Below are 22331 nucleotides of genomic sequence, written 5' to 3'. Positions count from 1 at the left end.
CCACCCTTGGCTACAAATGTGGAAATTAAATATAAATGGTTTATCTCGGAGCGCAAATTGAAACGTGCTGCAGAGTTTCAGTTTTAATGAACGGCATGCTCCGTTATTGCGTTGTGTCGTCACGGCTGGAGGGACCTGTGGAATCCCTGCAGGCCTTATCCATCATCTATACTACTGCTGCCGACTCCCCATCATCAGCCAAACTAGATCAGTGCAGTGAATCCCATTGTTTTTCTGCAAACACACCCAACACCAGTATATCCAGTTCATTTGTTTTTTTTATTTTTTTTGCCATGGCACATTTGATAAAAAGCATTCCCTTTATCATTCAGTGTCACATTAAACCAAGCTTACAGGTTGTTACAAAATAATATAAAAACATCGTTGGTGGGGACTCGGAGTGAGTGATATCAGCACCACGCAGGGCAGGAGGGCGAAATGTTTGGTTTGAACTCCAAATAGACAAATGTACAGAACAACTAGCACTCATAGAAATTGCTGCAATATGCAACATATTCACTGACCAATTTCATATGGAGTCCATTTTGACAGTGTGGCTTTGTAGGTGGTTAACAGTCTAGTAAAAGTCTTTGTCCGAAATCAAACTAATGGACCAATCATCTCCAAATTCCATGTGCACACTGCCAGAAGGCAGTGTTTTATTTTATTTAACTTACATTTTGTTATGGAATTCATTGTCGGTTGGATCAAGCCGAATCCTAACCCAAATGTTCCCGATACGTCATAGATGACGTCATAGATCCACATGGAAGCCGCGTCATTAGATCCGGTCTTGTTCTCTTACATCATACTCTCACCACCCCTCCCACACACACACAAATATGGCATAATAGCAAAACTGGCCATCATGTGAATATGGTCAATTGTGTTCAGAGCACTGGGTCCTCTGGCAGAAAGCAAGTTACAGCAAATCACACGGTTTTCAAAGAAATAACTTATAAAAGATGAACCAGTGGTGTACACAACAGTGATGGCAAGTGAGGGTTATATAAACAAGAATATAAACACAAAAAAATACATATTGCACCTTTGAGACCTCAGTAAGAAGTTCCCCTCGTGAGCAGTGAGGGAACCACAACTTGAATTCTAAAAACAAAATCTAGTGTTGATCAACATAATCCATCATAACAGGTAAAGCTTAAACTTAAACTAAGAATGCACTCGGCCAAAAAAAAGGAATGTAGAAATATAACAAAACTGTACAACAAAGTCAACAAATCAAAAGCATAGTGTCTTAATTTATGCAAATGTCCATGAACATACTTACAGTGGTAGAAAAACATACAGAAGTTGGGGTAAGAACAGTTTTGGTGATTCCTGACATACGCAAGTATGCAGATCTGAGGGGTCCGGGGTCAGTCTGTATTAGTAAGTCAGTATTGTAATAAAAGGATTACAGTGTCATCCTCAGCAGGTTTCATACAGTGTTAACTGGCACACGATTCAAGTGTCCAACGCTAGTGTTATTACTGATGGCATAGCCAGCCTCAGGATTTCAGGGGTCAAGGCACTAATATGGTAGGAAGTCCACAGCAACCTCACCTGTTGAAGAGTCAGGCCAGAATGTTTACATTCCAGCAGATCACAGTTTGGGTGAGCAGTTTAGGTACCATCCAACAAGTAATGGTAAAGTTTCCATCGTTTGGTCCAAAAAGTAGCTCGCAGGTTTCCACAGCACAGAGCTGCAAGTGGGGTCACTCCAGTCTCAGATAAAAAACAATAAAAGGTATATATATATTTCTTTTTTTACAAAGTCAGGTTCCACCGTTTTCTTTTTATGTCATCGCCAAGGTAACCGGCAGCCACTCCTGCAACCAGCGCTGGGAATCTGGTTGTGTTTATACATTGACAGGAAGTGGAAGATTGGGAATTGCAGCTTTAGAAATCTGGGAAGCAATTACTGAGGAGCGACTACAGATGTCTGCGTTGTTCACCACAAGGCCATTCCACTAGGATACAAATAGACTGTTCAGTTTCTTTGTTGTTTTTCTTCTGCTAAGCAGTCAGTCACTGACTTCAGAGCAGCAAATGGTCCTGTTGATGAGGAGGAGACATGCCAGACCCCATGGCTGTCATATTAGTATCCCACTTAAAGCACTCTCAATAAGATAGAGTAATGAGAAGGCTGTTGGATTAGCATTAAGACCTGAGCTTGAATACACAACAGTTGGTTGTGTAAGATTCAGAGATGAAAGGTAACATTTCAATTTATTTTGTCATGGAGTATTTGTACTGTGGTATAAAAAACAAAAAACCCTAAACTAAATAAATGAAAAAGGAATACAAAAAAAATCATAAATAAAAGCTACGGCACGTTTCAATGGCATTATATTCAAGTAATCTTGTTCAAGTCCCTGATACTTCACGGTTCCTGTAAACATTAGAGTCATTCGACACAGACAAAGAACCAAGAGTCCATTTAGAACCGAGAGCTCATTAGAACCAAGAGTTCATTAGAACCATAAGTTCATAAAAAGGCAGCAGCAATTCATATGTACACAACCAATGGTGACATCTCCCTCAGCACAGCTGTCCAATCACAGCCTGACACCACAGCTGTCCAATCAGACTGACACATCATCTAATTTTGACATGTTTGAGGGGTGCTGGAGACATTAAAATCAAAGCTTTAGTTTGACGAGGCCTGTGGTTGTAGAGACACCCATGCATGCCACACGACCGACCGACCCACCCACACACACACACGCACACGCGCACACACATGCACACACACACGCACACGCACACACGCACACACGCGCGTGTGTCTCTGCCACAAGGCCATCCTTTGGAGATGGGAGAGGAAAAAAGGTGAGGAGGAAGAATGAAGATCTAAACATGGCAGGTACATCTGAATGGTGGATCTCCCCCTGCTGTGACCACAACAATGAATTCTTTGCCCCCCTCTGAGGCCTTCTATGGCGGAGGAATTTCCAGAGGCCCCTGCAGCTCCGACAGAGACAAGAGGCATTAGCTCCATGTTTGCTGACATGCAGGTGGTATAACTTTGCATTCACTCACATTGAAGTGACATAGCCTCTTTGTTCACTAGCAAGTCAGCTTAAAAAAAAACTAAAACAAAATAAAAAACTTGTATTTCAGCTTCAACCTCTCTCAAACAGAGGTTTAAGAATCATCGTTTACTGGCTCGTCTCTTGTGTTACGTTTAGGATTTGAGTAAGAGACATCTTGATCACAGAGACTGGATGGTTCCTATGTGTGCTCTACGATCACAGTGATAGCGGTATTGTATCCCAGACACAGAACCCAGTTAAGAAAGCACGACGCATTAATGCCTGTGTAACGTCTCTCTGTGGTTCGATCTGACAGTGTTCTTATAGATAGACCTTTATTTTTTTGTTGCGTCAGCGGATTCTTTGTCACGTGAGCGTGATGACTTCAACTGGGTCCACGTTGCCTTTGGACCTCTGCTTGCGTTTGAGGTGTCTATGTGAGAGGTTGGGCACCGCGGGCGGAGGCAGTGAGCCAACGGAGAGAGAGAGAAAGTCTGAGAGCCAATGAGGCTGAGGAGGAGGAGGAAACTGGGACGGAAACAAGGCAGTGCGCTCCCGTTGAGGTTTGCTCTCTCTCTCCCCCCCCTGGCGTCACCTGTCAAAGCACCCCGCTGTGAAGCCGTGGTGGGCCCCCAGGTAAGCCCCACTGTACGCCATGGTCAGGCAGTGGCGGGGCTCTGCGGCGAGGGCCATCTGCACAGAGATGGGACCCTGTAGCGGCAGGCCTCCGGCACCGGGCTGGAGGCTGGAGGTCAGGCTTGGGTAGGAGGGCAACGTCCCCCCGGGAGTCATGGCGGCGGCGCCGTTCAGCAGACCCATCCTGTGGTTCTGGAGGAAGTCCTGAGGCATGCTCACCACAGGCCCCAAAGCCTGGGATTCAGCTAGCGCGTGAAAATGGGACAGGGAGGGGGAATGCTGGGAGAGATGTGGGAAGGTGTCCGGCTGGAAGAGCAGCTGCTGTGGGGTGGAGGCGGTTGACGAGGAGGCAGATCTCTGGAGATCGGCCGGGGAGAGGTGAGGGGTTAGAAGTTGCTGAGCGGAAGGCCGGGTCAGAGTGCTGGACTTGGGTTTGTTGGCCTCCTTAACATCGTTGTCATGAGCACTGTGGATGGGAGGAGGAGAGTGACATTACAATCAAGTCCATTTAGTAATTATACAACCAGTTTCATGTTCACATGCAGGGATTTTCCACCAATCCGGATGAACTATTTCTGTTTGTATGTGGCCTGAACGTGGTAAACTGTTGAAGATATTCGTTTACATTTCCATGTAATCCGAACAGAACTTCTGCACATGCAAGGAGCGGCATTTAGCACAAAGTTACCATAACAACGAAAGGCTGTCAACTCTAACTTACTTCCCGGACTTAAAGATGTAAACAAGGAAGTGCTGTATGTACTGTATAGGCTATGGTAGTCAGCAGTTTATAGCCCTGCTAATTCTCTTAATGTATTTGCTGAATGTTAGATGGTGAGCAGAGAAATTAGTGTACTGTAGTAATGACAGTGTGACACAAATTAACATGTGCAGAAAGCATGCAAACATAGCGATTGAGAAAGCAGTTACAGCACTTTTTCACTGCATGGTTTCCACTAATGGTACTTAAGGACCCCACTCAATGTATGTAGCTGGTGGTCATAGCATTTATGCTATAAATAGGCCATGCAGTTTCTCAATCTTGATTAATTTCACATTTACAACATCTAGTTTGAAAGTTTCTTAACCGTATTCTGGAGCATCTATGCAGTATAAGGGACCAATCAGTAGTCTGGAGTGTTTTCACATAGGCTTGGGCAATTAACCGAATATATATCAAAACTGATATTTAGAACCAATTACCCAATTATAACAAAATAATCCAGAAACGTTTTAAAATATATATATTTTCCTTATATATCAACAAATCAACACGAAAACATTTTAATAGATTTTTTGTAATCGACAAAATCAATTACTTTGATTAACCACTTAACCCTTCATTATACTTCATTGTACAATGGTGGCATACAAAAGTAGCTAAAATAGCCATTCTACAAGCTCACAATGTGTCGCAATGCAAAACGTTGTGAGCATGTAGATCTGCTATTCTCGCGTGCATGTGTGTGTGTGTGGGGGGGGGGGGGGGGGGGGGGGGGTGGAATGTTTGTGTCTCTCTTACAGCAACATGAGTTCAATGCACTGGCTGAGGTGGTCCCAGGTGTATCCCGTAAGGAGGTGCAGAGTCGTGGTCCAGCTCGGAGTGATCTGGAGACAGATACGAGATGCTGCCACGCACGCAGCGGCCACCTGAGACGGACGGAATGTGAGGAAGGCATGATCTGGAGGAGCACAGGCAAAAAAGACAACGATGGATTATTTAAATAAAAAACAAAACACTCTAGTGACATAGCTAGCTAAATGGGGAGAAAGAGATAAAATACATTCATAATTTTCTACAATAATCTACTATATAGTTCAAGTTGGGCGTCTGTCTGGATGGCTGTGGGTGGCGCTCACATATGCCCATATAAACCTCAACAGCGACAGCTCACAGTTAGAACAGTGCTGATTCAGGAAGAGAATTTCCAATTCATTTATTCCATAGCCTAGACGTTTCAGAAAATAGTAGCATAGAATCAAGGCAACCAGCGTTCTCATAAACCATGACTATAAAACATTTGATTCTGTTCATAAAAATAATTGGAAAACGCAAAAGAAAAAGGCAACGGTACAACACTGTACATAGTGTCATGACGCACTAGTTAGGGTGACATGATATTGCCGGTACACAAATCGGCACACATTCTCACATGATGCCAACATTTCATATTCCAGTAAACTGCCAGCATGTAAAGCAAATGTTAAAGGGTTTTTTATAAACGGCTAGACTGCTGCAGAGCCACGCCATACAAATTTCCAAAGTCATATCAAGCTCCCTCAACCCATGCTTCGTATTAGTTCTCTCTACCCACCTTGCAAAGAAACCTCGAGGAAGTAGTGTGTGTATTTGTCCATGAAAGCCTTGGTCTTGGAGAGGGTGGAGATAGGCCAGCCATTGTAGAGGTCGCCCTCCTGCACGGAGGCGTGGAGGTAGTAGTCAATGAAGTGGGCCGGCGTGGGCATGCACAGGTTCCAGCCAAACGTCTCCAGCAGCAGCAGTTCCATCTTGATCAGTTCCTTCTTGTTGAGGACCAGGTTCAGGGTACACATGAATCCCAGGGAGTTGAGCTGCTCCAGTTTAGGCACACGATCTTCCTTCTCCTCAAACTTACCTGGACAGAAAGACAAAGCAATGCACAGGTTAGTACTAACACGCTGCTTTGGAAAATGGTCTAAGCTCAACCCTAACCTCACAAAAAACAATGCCTAAGCCTAACCTCACACTAATCTAATATTAGTCGGACTGTTGGGCAGCCTCCCTTCAGTTTATATGTTCATAGTATCCAATGTTGCGGCAGTTTTATCGACTGAAAACACCCAAGCAGATATCTCTTCAAAATCCTTCATTCCTACTTATTTGTACTGTCAATTCAGTGTCTTGATGATAGGGATGGGACGATATGAAAATTTCATGTCACGATTATTGTGACCAAAATAATAGCGATTTACGATGATCACAAATATGCTTAAAACTCTTAAAATGCCACTTTTGTTAACCACTTCTTGAACCCCAGCATCCATAGTCTGGGATGGAACATTTGCCAAAAATAGCAGATCTACAAGCTGACAGAGCTTGTAGATCTGCTATTTTTGGCAAAGAGATTCATAGAGTGAAAAAAAGACTGTATCAAGTATGCTCTTTACAGGTGCATTTTACCAATTCTAGAGGGTTTAAGTGGTACCGGATATGCAGCTCGGCAAAGGTGAATTGATCCCAGCGTATGACGGAGGACAATTTCACGATAAATTAAAATCTCTGTGATACGATTATTGTGAGCGTTTTTTAATCACGATAAACGATTATTGTCCCTTCCCTACTTGATGAGCAGCACTGCAGTCCACAGCACGAACAGTTATCAGACCTCCATCCAGGTGACGGTTGGTGGTGGTTCCCTATCAGACTTGGTATTACCTACATCATTAGTAATTAAGCAGACTGATTGCTCAGCATGAAGCTAGAGTACTGTATAAGGCCAATGCTTCACGATATTGGCTTAGACCAGCTTAACACATTAAAGACAAAAACTCATCAACCTGAGCACCGCCCCCCCCCCCCCCCCCCCCTCCACTCACAGTGAGAAACGCCATATCATTACCTCTACTCCCCTCCTCATCCCAACACATTCTCCCTTCCATAGCAACAACCCTGAGGCCTCATGGCTCCATGTGACCAATGAACAGAAGCGACTGTGCCTTTAATCCACAGGTCCACAGGCCTCTTTACTCACACTTTTAAGAGAGGAGTCAAATTACATGTGCACAAGTTCCCCAAAAACACCCTGTAAAACAGCTCCTTTTGACTACAAACAACTTTCAGCGGGAAAGGCAGGCACACGTGACACACTCGAAACCGATATGGAAGCTTGCAGCATGCTCAAGTTTCTGTCGCCTTTTGCAAAAGTCTGTGGGAAACTAGAGTATAATTCAAAAAGAAACCCAAAAGCAAACAGGAAATAATGCTCTCTCAAAGAACTGCTAGATAAACATATTAGGAGGAGCACAGATGGGTTCATGCAAACGGCCTCTTCCAACTCCCACTCCATACATATAAATGAGCAAATGATTTGTGCTCCTGTACGAGCACAAACACAAACAAGAAACGCACTGCAGAATTACTAGACCCATCAACTACAATCATGTTGTTATGGAAACGCTTTGCCAAACGTTACAGCCTGCTAGGATTTAAAAGAGCACTCGGTTGGTAAAAAGTAAAACAGCGCCTAGGCTCTTCAAATCTAAACCCTTCATAACTGAAAATGGGATTGAGACTGTTCTATGTCTATGTTGAACATTGTAGCCTGAGAGGTTTGTCTGGCTATTATAATCTTCGGGTTTACAGCGACAATCCGTAAATTTGATGTGTTGCACGACGGAGAGAGGTAATTACAACAATGTCCAAACTACAATAAAGCATAAAGAGGCTTCAAATTATTTTAATGACATTGTCAACCAGTAGGTGTTCAGCCTGACACCAGGGTCTAAATTGGTCAATGGAAAAGTAGGGGAGAACACCCCCTATCACTGCAGATGTGCTAGTTATATTGTATTACCATACAAATTGGTTACATTTTGACTTTTATTCATTAATATAAGTCTATGCTTAAAATAATATTTTATTCATTAAAATAAGTCCTGGATTGTTGCTTTTAAGAGAGGTCTTGCCGTATATATGTACATATTTGTGAGGCTTCATAGGGAGTGCAAAAATGTTCTGCCTCCCATAAAGCTGTGTGTCTGTGTGTCTGTGTGTGTGTGTGTGTGTGTGTGTGTGTGTGTGTGTGTGTGTGTGTGTGTGTGTGTGTGTGTGTGTGTGTGTGTGTGTGTGTGTGTGTGTGTGTGTGTGTGTGTGTGTGTGCGCGCGCGCGCGTGCGAGAGAGAGAGAGAGAGAGAGAGAGAGAGAGAGTGGGGGGACCTGCAGCCTCACAGGCCAGAGGGGTAATTAGCACACAGGCTATAATGGCGTCTCCACACCAGAACAGGAAGTACTGTGAAGTGGGGCCGTTCGCCCCCATCGGGGCGGGCCCCCAGCTCAGTCTACACATGCCCCATTCTGTCACCCTCTTATCCTCCAGGCCATGTGCTTCTGTCTGCTCTGCTGCCAGACTGCTCTGTGTCCACACAGACGCAGCCATAAACAGCCATCAATACCCCCAATCTCCACACAGACCCTTTTACAGTCTTTGATCTTAGCATAGAAGTCAATCTACTCATTGTGTTCCATGACTCCTCTGTAGGTTTACTGCTGTGGGACTCTTCTGTAGGTTTACCACTGGAGAGGCATGATTCAGTGATTCCACGTCACTTTCATTCAAAAATGTTCCCGCTGTGACTATCCCAGTGAGCTGCTTGCCTGGGTGAGAAAACAGTGCATTCCTCTCTGGTGAGTTCAGTCTACCTGGAATGCAGGTTGCTAAACGATCCTATCAGGAGTCAGTAGGTGAGAGAGAGAGAGAGAGAGAGAGAGTTGTTACACTGCTCTGTTTATACATTTCCTATTGTAATAGGGCCAAATCCTTAACTGTACATCCATTTTATTTGACTCTTGCTTTGGCAATGTAAACGTACATTTCCCATGCCAATAAAGACACTTTGAATTTGAGAGTCAGTGGGGGGGGAGAGAGAGAGAGGGGGGAAGAGAGAGAGAGAAAGAGAGAGAGAGAGAGAGAGAGAGCGTGCGCTGTGGGCTACCTCTTCCAAGCCAAGCGCCATGCCTATCTGCGGCCATCTGATTGGTTGATTGAAATCAGGTGGTCCACAAAGACACAGCCACCTTAGAGGAAGTGATCAGCGTTTGGCGATGATGAGAGGGGTCACATTAGCACTCAGGGAAGGGTTAAAGGTCAGGGGTCAGGAAGAGGTAAGGCCAGGATGTAAAGCCTCCACCCAGGTGTGCTGCTGGGGTGGGTGGGGGGGCGGTGGGGGGTTATACTTATAGGGGGCCGTTAGGAAACCTGAGAGCAGTGTTCTCACAGAGAGAGAGACCACTGTTTCTGTTTGTCTCCATTTTGCAGACATCCTGTAATTCTAGTCCGTATCCCTTGATGGCAAAATTGCACATCTCTCTCCTTTAGAAATTTGAGGGAACCACAAGACAAACACAAGACATTAAACTAGAAGGTTTTGATGATCCAAAGGCAAAATACTGCCCAATGCTAAACCCAGAGGACTGAACACAATCTCCTTGTTCTCCCTAGTTTCCGTCTTGTCTCAGCTGTGGAGGAATGTCGACGTCCATTGCTCTTTTTAAACTCCTTTAATTTGCTCACTCCCAGTTTTTCACTGGGAGTGTGAAATCAGTCACAGCTCCAAGGACAGGGTTGTCTCCTCCGTGTTGCCGCCTCTGGCCCAAGTGACCCACACAATGTAGGCCCGGAATGATCTTTGACCCTCGCCACTAACGCTTGGGTGACCAGGAAGAATCTTATAATTCTGGGTCTTCTAGGCCTCCAGGGCCTCAGGATGAAGAGTATCTTGTGGGTTAGAAGAGATGAGAAATGACCCCCCCCCCCCCCCCACCCCAGGCTTTAAATGTCAAGCAAAGAAGAAAATTAACCAAAATAATGGTAAATACATTCTGCATTATCTACTAAGGAAACATGGTTCGTTGGTTTGTGACGATAACATTATCAGACCTGCTTTGAAACAAAGAGAGATACTGCGATTATTCCACCACCTAATTTTGTTAATTATGGGGCCCCCAGATGATAATTCCCTCCAGTGAGGAGTGGGGGTGGGGTGGGTTCCCCCTTAATCTACATATCAGGACATCCTGGTGAGCGGTTCACTTTAAAACATGTCCCCGCTTCTGCCTGCTCCCCACCCCATCCCTTCTGCCCTGTTTAACATCAGCAACGGACCTGCCTTTGAAGCACAACGCACCCCCACCACACACCGCCCCCCCCCCCGACCCCCCAGGGGTACAGGGCAGGCTGATTTTACTGCCTCCCACCACCCTTCCCCTCTCTCATTCAGGACTGGTTGAGCCTGCCTGGTCGTGACAAGGTGAGAGGGACGCAGAGGGAAACAGAGGTAGCAATGCAGTGGAGGGGAAACGGCTCTCTCCGGTACACCCCACTGCTGCAAGCTGAACACTACACACCACAGCATGTTCTGTTTCTCTGATGGACCGAGCCATGTGAAACCTTCTCACCAGGCGGTCAACCGCTATGATGGGCTTATGATGCCAGGACCGTGCTCATTTAGCAAGACTTGAATTTAGCAATCATGGCTTGCAGGCAAAAAAGTCTCTTTTCAAACAACACACACACGCACACACCCCTGATCTTTACTCCCCTCCCCCACTCAGGGAAGGGCTGGCTGGCTGGCCTGCATGCGTAGAGGGGCTTTTGTTTGAGGCCTGACTCGGAGAGCATATGGCAGGTGCCCCTCAACACACAGGTCCTCCCCACCCCCCAGGGCCTCCAGGCCTGTGTGTGTGTGCGTGCGCTTGTGCAGTCAATAAGACTGAGCATGTGTGATTGACTGACTCCAAACCTTTCACCTTATCGGTTCCACTGGCCACGTCTGTCTCAGATGTTGTGGGGAAAGACACATGAAAGTGGGAAAGAACACACAGACACACAACACACAATACATACAAGTACAGACAGACCAATTAGAAAAGCAATCCATAAATGACAAAAACTCAGCAACACTCTGGAACTCACAGGCATGCCACAAATGTCAATCACACATTTGTACGCTCAGGCCATGTCCACACGTATGCATTTTCAGATGATGACAGATCACTGACTGACACTTTGATGTCAGGACAAAAACCTCGCTCTCAACGTCAACAAGACCAAGAAGCCGATCATGGACAACAGGAAGCAGAGGAGAGAGCACACACATCAACACTGTTGCAGTGAAAAGGGTCAGCGACCCAGAGGACCTCAAATGGGAAACAAACACCACGTACATGGTGAAAAAGGCTCTGCAGTGCCTGTGCTGTCTCCATCACCTGAAGAAATTCAGGGTGGGTCACCGCATCCTCAGTGGGTTCTATAACTGCACAATCGAGAGCATCCTGGTGGGTTGCGTCACAACTGCACTGGTATGAGAATTTCACCACCCTCGACCGGATAGCCGTACAGAGGGTGGTGCGGACGGCCTGATGCATCGTTGGAGGTGAGTCTCCCTTCCCCCCCGGGAATATATGAAAAGCAGTGTGCAGTCAAAGCTGAGCGAATCAAGGACACTCACCACCCCAGCCACCATCTGCTCATGCCACTACTGCGGCCACGAGAGTCCCTCTTTTCAGGGTGTTTCGCCACGGTGGGCATGGTTTTGAGGTTAGGTTTAGGCATCGTTTCTGTGAAGTAGTTAGTTATTATAAAATGTGTAATTTCACTGCACAACAGATAGCATAGACAACAAGGTCAGCAAGGCCTGTATCGTTATCCATGTTGAATTAACCACTGGTAATCAGGGCTGATGATGTTTGTTTTCTTCAGTCAAAAAGGTCACGTGTTAGAGACATGACAAATCAGTGAAGGGCACATTGAGACTGATATGACCCAATCAGGAAGTAAACAAGGGTGACTGTGTCATTGTTTTCAATAGACTCCATTTCTCCATGGAAAAACAGACATGGTAATGAGACTCAGAAAATAAGCAGATTACAGCAAGAGAGACCACAGGTCACAATGTGAGTCACATAGACACATCCATGATGTCACTAACCGTGACAAATAAGCGCTGTGCTTGGAGTTATGACGTTGGGGACAGTGATCTGCCAGGATGACTGATGTAGTCACTACATGGCTCAGTGGAAACCAACACAATGGAAACTCAATGTTCTGGGATGGAGGGGGAGGAGGATTTCTGATGAAATGATATTGTTTACACATGAACAATAGCTGCTGAGATGACATTCCATTTTCAAGGATAGCAGTTCCTTTGAGAAAAGGCTTTAACTTAAGAGCTTTAATTGCGAATGACTCACAGCAAAGTCAGACAATGTCAGATCCATATCCTTAGCTCCTGCGTATGAGGGAGAGTTCACCCCTACACAGAAACAAATAAACAATACACACACATCCACGTGTGCATGCACGCACACAGCCACACGCACACACACCGATCACTGATAGGCTAACAGGATTAAGTGGTGCCTGTTGAGAGGCATGAAAGAGTTGGCGATTAATTAACGGAGCGAGGAACTTAAACAAAAGACAAGAATGCGTGCGTCTGTCAAAGAGTAGCCATCGAAAAAACCCAGCGGGACCCAGGGAGGCAGTTCAATAACTAGGCCAGATTCCAAAGCACCTCAGGACAGATCAAAAAACCAGGGACAACTTTGAATCAAACACCCTTTCAAGCCTTCATCTGTCAAGGCAGAGACTCCCCAGAGTCCTGGAGGAGTCAGGCAGAGTTGTTGCAGGAGAAGAAGAGAAGCCCCCCTACTTTCTTCCTACTGAACGCCACAATCAAAAGATTCAATCAAGGCTTGAATTCGTTTATTAAAGGATCCTGTGGCGGGGTTAGGATGGTAACATTTTCATCTCTCCATGAGTGAATTCTTGTCAAAGCTATTCTTGGGAGTCTCGTGATATTGCCTTTAAAAATAGGACCTCTTTCATGTCTGATTCAAATTTATCCAACCACAGAGGCTGGTTTGCAAGTCTGTGTGTGTGTGTGTGTGTGTGTGTGTGTGTGTGTGTGTGTGTGTGTGTGTGTGTGTGTGTGTGTGTGTGTGTGTGTGTGTGTGTGTGTGTGTGTGTGTGTGTGTGTGTGTGTGTGTGTGTGTGTGTGTGTGTGTGTGTGTGTGTGTGTGTGTGTGTGTGTGTGTGTGTGTGTGTGTGTGTGTGTGTGTGTGTGTGTGTGTGCGTGCGTGCGTGCGTGCGTGCGTGCGTGCGTGCGTGCGTGCGTGCGTGCGTGCGTGCGTGCGTGCGTGCGTGCGTGCGTGCGTGCGTGCGTGCGTGCGTGCGTGCGTGTGTCTGCTCCCAAGTGAGCAGGCCCCATCCCAGACTCCCACTTTGGCGGCATCATTAGTTTAATTACCCATGATGCCATGGGCTGCATTAATGTAGCCTATAGAACGCCCCAATGTGTGTTAATCACTGCGCGCACATACACACAAATAACCACACAACCTACACCCAGTAACAGCAGGGGCAGGAAAATAAGACCACAGCCTAGATTTAGAGGAACCATACGTACACAGATCCAACCATAAATACAACGTTATGTCTGAAAGTAGGGAAGCAGTATTGGCTACTACCAGCACCAGGATGGCCAACACTCCCACACAGAACAGAGAGTTAAAGAAAGCAGTGCCTGCAAGCTGAGATAACATCTCCCAGTTATCAGCCTGGAGACAGCAGTATCCAAGAATTCAAACACTAAACTCTACCCGAAATCGGGAGACAGAATGACTTCTATATGTGCATTTACTTATTTATTCAAAAAGCAATTAATTGAGAAAAGGTTAAACTCATGGCCGTACGGCGAGCTACAGCTGCAGAAGGGACCCAGAGCCGCAGAAGGATTTGTATGTGGGTATCAAGAGACACACTGGCCTTTACACTGAGCCACATGGTCTCAACCACAACACAAAACAGAACAACATAAGAATAGTGGACGTTTTGACCTTGCCAGGTGTCATGTTGGACGGTTAGTGGGTCGACCGTGAGACTCGAACAACAACAGCAACCTCAGACATGTTATCAACGTCAGGATCAAAGACACGTGCATGAAGATCTGCAGACACAGGCATAATCCCATACAGACAGACCAGGTTTCTCCCCAAACAATGGCACAGTCACAGACGTACCACAAAAGGTGATCTTGTTTTTCTAACCTTCATCTTGAGGCAAACAGTAAACTGTCATTACCGACTAAGAAATAGTCTCTAGATCCTGACAGCGGGGTTGGGAAACCCCATCATGGTCTCTTGAGCAGAACTAACAATTCACCTTGCTCCCTCTGTGCAAACAACACAGTTGCAGTACATCTGTTAGCTTACAGCACTTACGGCAGACAGGTTAAGAAACAAACACATACCAGTAGCTGCACCAAAGAATGGACTGTTCAACATACAGAGATCGTCCATGACTAATCTCACTAAAGTCTTAACACCCATCTACACTGGAGATATTGTGGTTTAAACCCCGACTTAAGACTGGGCACTAACACCGATTCCAATAAATGATCTCAAAAACACACTTCAGGTCCAAGGTCTGCAAAAAGACACAGATGGAAAATACACCAATGGAGGTTTCTGATGAAACAGGTATGCATAATCAATAAGAGCTCAACAGTCATAAAGACATTCAATGGTTGTGTTCTATTGTTCATTTATAGAGAGCAGTTTAACTTATAGTTTGGTAGTTATCCCTGTCAGTGAGCAATGTAAACACATTGCCAACATGTCAAGTAAGATAGCAGGTTTAAAGCTCAACTGCATTAAATCCACGAAGGCCTACTGCTGCAGTGTGAGTGGCAGCATGCTCCACATTGGATGTTGTGTATCAGCCAAATAAATGCTCAATGTGAAGGACAGGATTTCACACGCCATAATATAGTATAGTTAATATGAGAATTTGAACATACAGTGCAAGAGATGAGACTACAACACTGTGCCTTATAGCACAGTCCTGATTGGCTTACAGTAAGCCAATCAGGCCTGTGCTATAGGGTGCCTTTCCTGAACCAATCAAGCTTGCATATCATTTTTGTCCATACGCAGAGTACTGCTAAATAAACTGTAAAGCCTAGTGGAGTCCCTGAAAATGCAATAACATAATACAGTAGACAAATGGGGTACAATAGTACCCTCTTTTGTCTACTGTATTATGTTGCAGGGCTGTGGTCTATTGTTATTAATTTATCTGATAATGCATGTATGACAAGATTCATTTCCTAAAATGGATCAATAAAACAATCTAAACAAAGGACAGAAACTGGTTACTGAAAATAGGCTTAACAGCACAACAGTGTTGCTTGCTTGCCATTAAGAACGATCTGTTTTGGAGGAGCGACACCGTCGTACGACATAGTATAAATTAGGCCACTAGTTATTGATCCATGGGTTGTTACGGGTCTTGTAACAAAAGGGAACCGTAGTTCCATTTGTACACTCTCAGAGTTGACAGAGGATTTTACAGTGTGGATTGGGGTCCCAGAGATAAAAAGTAATTTCAAATGGGGGTCCGTAGCCTAATGCATATCAAAGTGAGGGTCCTTGAAATCAAAAACCAAAAAAAATGTAACGGCTACATAAAAAAGACTCAAGGAACTAGGCATGATTAAGCACTGTCAGACTTACTGGCTAGGAGGAGACATGACAGGGCGATGACGTAGAGCTGTTTGACGGCCACATCGTAGTGATCCATGAACAGGTCCAGCAGGTAGACGGCCAGGTGGCGAGCCGTGGGACACAGATGGTAGCGGTTACTCAGGATGGCCAGCAGGTCCGCAAAGTACCGACGCATGCCGATCTGCGGCGAGTGGGCTCGGTAGGCTGGTAACTTCAGCTCCTGGGGGGGGTTGAAAGTAACGGGTTTGAAAAGGGGCGCGTGTGGAGGGAGTAATGGGGGGAGGGGGGGGAGTCAGGAAGTAGTGGGTGAGAAACAGAGGGTGTTGAAAAGAAGGCTATACAATGTATACATTCACATTCAAACAACCAGGTCTGAGTGATTGTTTGTGTCAGATAGCGTGAACGGTTGTTTTTGATCAACTCAATTGAACACCTCAAGAATAGAGGTGGTTGGCCACCCCTGCCATACATAATGCTAATACAATAATCAGTAATGCACGTCTCCTGTGGACTAGATTGGTTTTGCCGCCATCAGTAGATACTGTGTCACATCCTGAATAACACCCGACATTTTTCAATAAACATTCTTGATTAAGCCTGGGCCACGGTTCAATCCCATTTCATTGTGTACCGTTGCAGAGGAGAGATGCTAATTTAGGTCAATGCAGGGGTCTCCGAGCACGGGTTGGGGGGGCTGAGTAGCAGATAGGATTAGGTTTCACCCCAAGCACATCTCCTATTCATGTTCAATTAGCTGCCAGTGTTTCAAAGCAGAGAGGAAGACACTTGAGGGCATCACCATTGAATAAGCTGCAGTCTCTTCCAAGTCAGCCAGATAAAGAGAACATCAAGCTGACCAACAACAGCCAGTAAACACTTACCACCACAAGTTTGAGTTTTTCATCATATATTAAACACAGGCTTTTTAAAAGTATTAATGTGTTTAGATCAAAGCCGTTTTTGTTTATAATAAATGCATTCCTCTCTCCCTCAATGAGGCAGAATATAAAAAGGATTTGTATTTGTAGTTTAGGGTCCTTGTGTTACACAAACGTCCTTAACATGTCATTGTTGTTTGGGGGCGCCGGTAGCTAACCAGATCGCCAGCCACAATAATAGCAACATGCCAGTTAAATTCCAGCTGGAGCCCTGTGTTGCATGTCTTTTCCCCTCTTTGACCTCCGTTTCCTGAGCTACTATCCTACCTAAACAAAGAAAAATGCTGCCTAAATAATATCCCCTAAACAAATTGGGGAATTTTAACTGGTTGAACACCAGTCATCAGGCCATCCAGCCGAAAATGTTTGGCTGTATAGAATAGCATTAAAACAAGTAAACAGAGCTTTTCTGAGTGCGCAACCCTCTCTTCTCATTAATCTTTTGTTGTGAGGACAAAATTAACAGTCGAGGTAGAGTTTATACAAACAGGTAACTGTTTGTTGTGGGTGAAGCCAAGACAATAGTAACTGTTATACTGACACTTCCAGTGGAATCCATATATAAACAGCAGCACCACCTCTCTCATTTCCACCCCCCCCCCCCCCCCCCCCCCCCATCACCATGCGACAGCTCAGCCCCCCCCCCCCCCCCCCCCCCTGCAAGCCTCCATGCCTCCCTGGTCCATCTGTCTGTCTGGGGGGTGGAGGGCTGCTGCTGATACTGAAGGTTACAGGGGACTCCTCGTGAGTCGGAGGGCTGGGGGGGGGGGGGGGTACAGGGTGGAGAGGTTGCTTTGTGATGGGGGGGGGGCATCGTAATTAAGGATTCCACAGCTGCCTCCACCTGATTTGCATGTCTGATAATTCACCACATGCTAGGTACCGCCGTTATTATCTCCACATCAGGGCAGTGTTACTGCAGCAAACACCATTAACCCATTCAAGCTGCATATTGTGTCATTTTAGATCTTTTAGCTATAACCATTATTTTATACTTTGGGCTATTAAAAAATAGCATGTCTACAAGCTCATGGCACAGCACAGAGTGTTGCGCTATGAACTTGTAGATTATTATTACTATTTTTTTTAAAGATTTGTGCAAATCTTCACAAACTGAATATAGGCCTATACTGTATGTTTTTTAAAGCGAACATGTTTAACTCAAATCTTTGCTTCTGGAGATTCTACAAATGTCTTCTAAATCCTGTTTTTTTTAAGAAAAAAAATAATGTTGCTATAATATCAGTGGTTCTCAAACTTGAGCTTGTATATCTGCTGCTTTTGAATAGCCAAAGAAATCTAAACAAAGTTACACTGATGCGTTCAAGAGCCATGCTGAGAGACTAGAGCTTGGAAACTATTTTAACTTTAAAGTACCGGTAACCAATCTGGCTGGTTAGAATTGTGTGTTGGAATGCACAATCTCCTTTTCCAAAGCCATTTCTTATATTCCTGCACGTGTGTGCATATGGTAGCCTATGCAGGTACATGAAAATAGGTTGATAAGATAATAAGTAATTTAAGTGAAAACACACGTAATACACACACTTAGACATGTATTTATATATTTTCTTTCCCCTTTTAATTATAATTCCTAGCCTTCGGCACAGACTAATCTGAGTGACAGACACCTCATTCTGAGTCAGACCAGAGCAGACATGAGTAAACCAAATCAAATAGTGTGTAAGTGAATGACTCATAATAAGGCTCGGCTATTCTCAGAGATACAGACAGCTGCTCTGCCACAATCTCCTGTGCAAACAGCTCTCGTGGAACCTTCAACTTAAACCCGATTCTTTTCCCCTCACAATCTCACAGTCACATGCACGAGTAAGGAATCCAGCTTCTAATTTGTACATACCAGTCAAGTGACAGATGTCTCCATTCAAGTGACACATGGGAAGAAATATGATCAAGCTTGGAGGTTAATTAAGACATTTACCAATTAATGAGCTTTAACCCCTTAGTGTGTAATCTAAATTAGATCATGTTTGAATTGACGCCATGACTGTGTAACATTTTAATTCTGACTTGCTGCTATACCTGTCAACAAAGACCAACCAAGGCGCATCAGTTACACACTTTTTTGGACATATTTTATCATTGTGTAGTTATTATTACACAACGATAGATGTATAATAGAGTAGATAAATCCAATTCCAATACACTATGTATCTACTTTTGGTAGCTTTCCGAGATGATGATGGATTTGGAAGATAGCTTAAGTGTTGTAGGCCACGGTTGATATAATGCTTTGCTATTTAATTCCAACAATGTGCATCTCACATTAGAAAGACACAGTCAAGAGACACGACGGTTGTCAAATTAAAGGTGCAGTGAGTGATTTTCTTCTGGAAATTCAAGTGTTAAATAGGCTTATTCTTTCTGATAGCAATCATTGCTGTACGTGTTTGTTCAATAACAGAGGTCTCCCTTTCTCTCCAGCTCTAGCAAACAGAAAATGCATTTTCAGGTCAAGTTACTACTTTTACCCAATCAGAAGAGAGAACTCATACAGGATACAAAAGTGAAACTGGAAAACTATCAAATTGAAGCTGATAAATGGGTACCCTCTCCAAATTGCCTGAAATTGGCAACCAACCTAACATTTTATTTTCTTGATTTTCTCTTTATAAAAAGAGATGGAGACAGAGAGATATATAGAGAGCTGTAATGTGTTCACAAAAAAACTTGTTTTATCTTAAAAAACATATAACTTAGGCTACACTGCCTTTAATGTCAGGATGTTACAATAATCTACGGTTTTGGCATCACATGTGGAGAGAGATTAAAGACAACAGATAATGATGATGACATGTACAACATGAAAACAAGCTGACCTTGATGCGGAGGGACTGATGGATGTCTGCCGCTAGCTGTCCCTTCCACCATTGCAACTCCCTTTCCATTTTTCCCATCCAGAGGAAGCTTTAAAGCGTCAAGTTTTGCCTGCTGACACAAAGTGATGAATCAACCATTTCAACTTTAATGGCAGGAGTGATCAAATAATGATGAGAAGTGACTTGGAAAGTGTAAATTAATAGAAAGGAGGTGTAAATTAATAATAGAAAAGAAAACATTGCCCAATAATATATTTTAAAACAGTTTTTACAAAAGTCGGCCTCCTGGTGGCGCTATAAAAGGCAGATGTGAAAAATGCAGGGCGTAATTCACACAGATGGATCAGTGCAGTTATTATCTAGGTAAAAACACAAAAGGCCACCATGAGGCTGATTTGAAAAAGTGGCATTTCTTCCTCGGCCTAGTGGGAATGTGCGTGCAACATTTCACGGAAATCGCAAGCTGTGTTCATGATTTCTTACAAAACTGACCGATCATGCAAACTTTGGAAGACAATCTTAGCCAATCAGAATGGAATATGAAAAATTGGACAGATCCGTCTTGATCACGTGACTATGTGTTTTGCAAAAATGGGTCTCCTGGTGGCGCTATAACACGCAGATCTTAAAAAAATGGGGCAGAGATTCTGCTCTGGCACCCAGGGAGTGTGTGGAGTTTGTCGTTGCAATCGGGCCAACGGTGCCGGAGATTAGCTGCTCGCAGACAGACGTACACACAGACGGACGGACGGAGGGACAGGGTGCAAAACATAGTCTCTGCCTGCCACGCCTTCGGCCTGGCGGAGACAATGAGGACACATTTCTTTACATGATTATTTTCCTCGTAAATAAATGTTTGTAGTTCAAATAGAAAATAAAAACACCAGCCCTACAAGTGAACAATGTAAACTGATGTCGATCTCACACAACATGTTGGGAGAAACTTTTGTGCTAGAGACACTATTTTCAATGCATGCATGGGGACTTTAAACGGGGTTGTTAAATGCCCAACTCCACAGATCTGCTGGTTCATTAATTCTAGTCAAATAACCTAACAAAAACTAACAACAACCAAAAAACAATCCTCATTATTAGCAAAGTACAAATAAACTTAGACACCGTTTGTCATCAAGCACCAGACATTAAGTAAATTGTAGTTGGTTAAGTTCTGTTGCTCAAGACGAGGCAGATTTTTCCTCCTACCCATGATAAGAGGACAAAACATTCAAGAAAAATGTAAAGTTTTTTCCAACAGTGATGGTCCAGCTTTGTGATAAAAGAAGGTTTTTTTTGTCTATTCCATGTGCCACTCACCACTCCGACGGGAATCACCCCAGAAGCCCTTTGTCTCAGTCCGACATCCTGAATGGGAAACAATTCCTCTTCGGTTAGAAGTTACTCAGTCTTCTTTTATATTCTTTTAATGTCCACCGTAAATCCTCTGCCAGGCTGACAAAATAAACCCACCACGAGCTGAAACCGGTACCGGGGCTTTTTATTCCGTTGCTTTGCCTAAACTGTTTACACTTTTTTTGTCCTGCCGATTTCTTCCTCAGCCTGTTTTCCAGTGGAGCTGCGTCTCAACAAAGTGGCCTCGTCCTCCACCAGCTGCTGCTGCTGCGGCGTGAGAGTCCATCCGGACCGGGATGTTGGGATCTGTAGTCCTACTACAGGGCCATGATTGTAGTCCTAGACGGGGCCATGGCAGTGTTGCCAGACTGTGTGAGAGAAATAAGCAACCAGGTCTTGGAAAACAAGCCCCAAAGAAGCGGGCACTATGAGCACTTTAAACCGTATACATTATACTGTATGTATACATTGAAAGGGCTTTGAAAGGCTCACAACGTCACGAGGTGACGCGTTGTGAGCTTGCAGGTCAATGAGTCATGACATGCGTCATGAATCATGATTGATTGTCATGACGAGTCCATATCCATGAGTCATGAGCGTCATGAGTCATGAGTTCGAAATATTTGAGAACCATGCACTTGTCAAAATAATAACAAAATTGTGAAGCAAGCCTACATAAGCCACTACACTTTATAAACAAGCCCAAATAAGCAACTACACTTTAGAAACAAGCCCCCCAAAAAACGCAACTCGCAACTAAACTAATATTTATAAGCAACTTTACAGAAAAATAAGCCCAAAGTCGCTTATAATAAGCGGACATGGCAACACTGGTTGCTGCGGCTTGAGAGTCCACCAGGACCTGGATGTTGGGATTTGTAGTCCTATAGACCAATTATTTGTTTACTAACATTGAGCCTGGACGCACAGGTGATTGTTTCACGCAATCAATTCCCAACCTGTTTCGGGGTGCACTGGTTTCAGCACACCCCAACCCCCTCTTGTGTGTGTTGGCTAGTGAGACGCGTCCTAACGAGACCTGATATAATGGGTTTCGTTGCGCGCATACTGGCTGCACGCAGCCAGTATGACGTCGTCTGTTAAGGGGTCTATACTCGGACCTAACGCGTGCCAACAAAAAAACACTCTCGCAGTGGGGAATATATAAACTGTTACTCATCAAACTATTATATATCTATATATCTCTAGATCTCTTGTAGATCGGCTATTTTCAAAATGTTTGCCTCTTCCTTATAGACCAATTATTTGT

The 22331-nt window shown here is 44.4% G+C and overlaps 1 protein-coding gene across 2 annotated transcripts; it reads right to left on the bottom strand.

The window, feature by feature from the left end:
* Positions 1-260: 260 nt before the first annotated feature.
* ccnjl (cyclin J-like) lies at positions 261-21262 on the bottom strand. 2 transcript variants are annotated; one of them, XM_084085853.1, is made up of 6 exons: positions 21026-21262; positions 19712-19823; positions 15943-16153; positions 5987-6286; positions 5194-5353; positions 261-4137 (listed from the first exon to the last, which is right to left on the bottom strand). In XM_084085853.1, exons 2-6 carry the CDS (start codon positions 19787-19789, stop codon positions 3627-3629), a joined length of 1260 nt encoding a protein of 419 aa, XP_083941979.1. In that variant the 5' UTR covers positions 19790-19823; positions 21026-21262; the 3' UTR covers positions 261-3626. The 2 variants fall into 2 exon arrangements, with proteins under 2 accessions (XP_083941979.1, XP_083941978.1); XM_084085852.1 differs by having other exon boundaries at positions 19712-19820.
* Between the last annotated feature and the right edge of the window lie 1069 nt (positions 21263-22331).

The sequence above is a fragment of the Gymnoscopelus microlampas genome (genome assembly GCF_963454915.1).
Source record: "Gymnoscopelus microlampas genome assembly, chromosome: 18".
NCBI lineage: Eukaryota > Metazoa > Chordata > Actinopteri > Myctophiformes > Myctophidae > Gymnoscopelus > Gymnoscopelus microlampas.
The sequence above is the reverse complement of the archived record's forward strand: the minus strand, read 5'-3'. Positions and strand labels throughout refer to the sequence as shown.

Excerpts from the sequence above, each read along its gene's own strand:
- ccnjl (XM_084085853.1), bottom strand. The coding sequence starts at position 19,789 with ATGGGAAAAATGGAAAGGGAGTTGCAATGGTGGAAGGGACAGCTAGCG. Across the intron at positions 16,154-19,711 it reads ATCAGTCCCTCCGCATCAAG|GAGCTGAAGTTACCAGCCTA; the intron begins GTCAGCTTGTTT and ends AACCCCCCCCAG. Across the intron at positions 5,354-5,986 it reads CCTCGAGGTTTCTTTGCAAG|ATCATGCCTTCCTCACATTC; the intron begins GTGGGTAGAGAG and ends GTGCTCCTCCAG.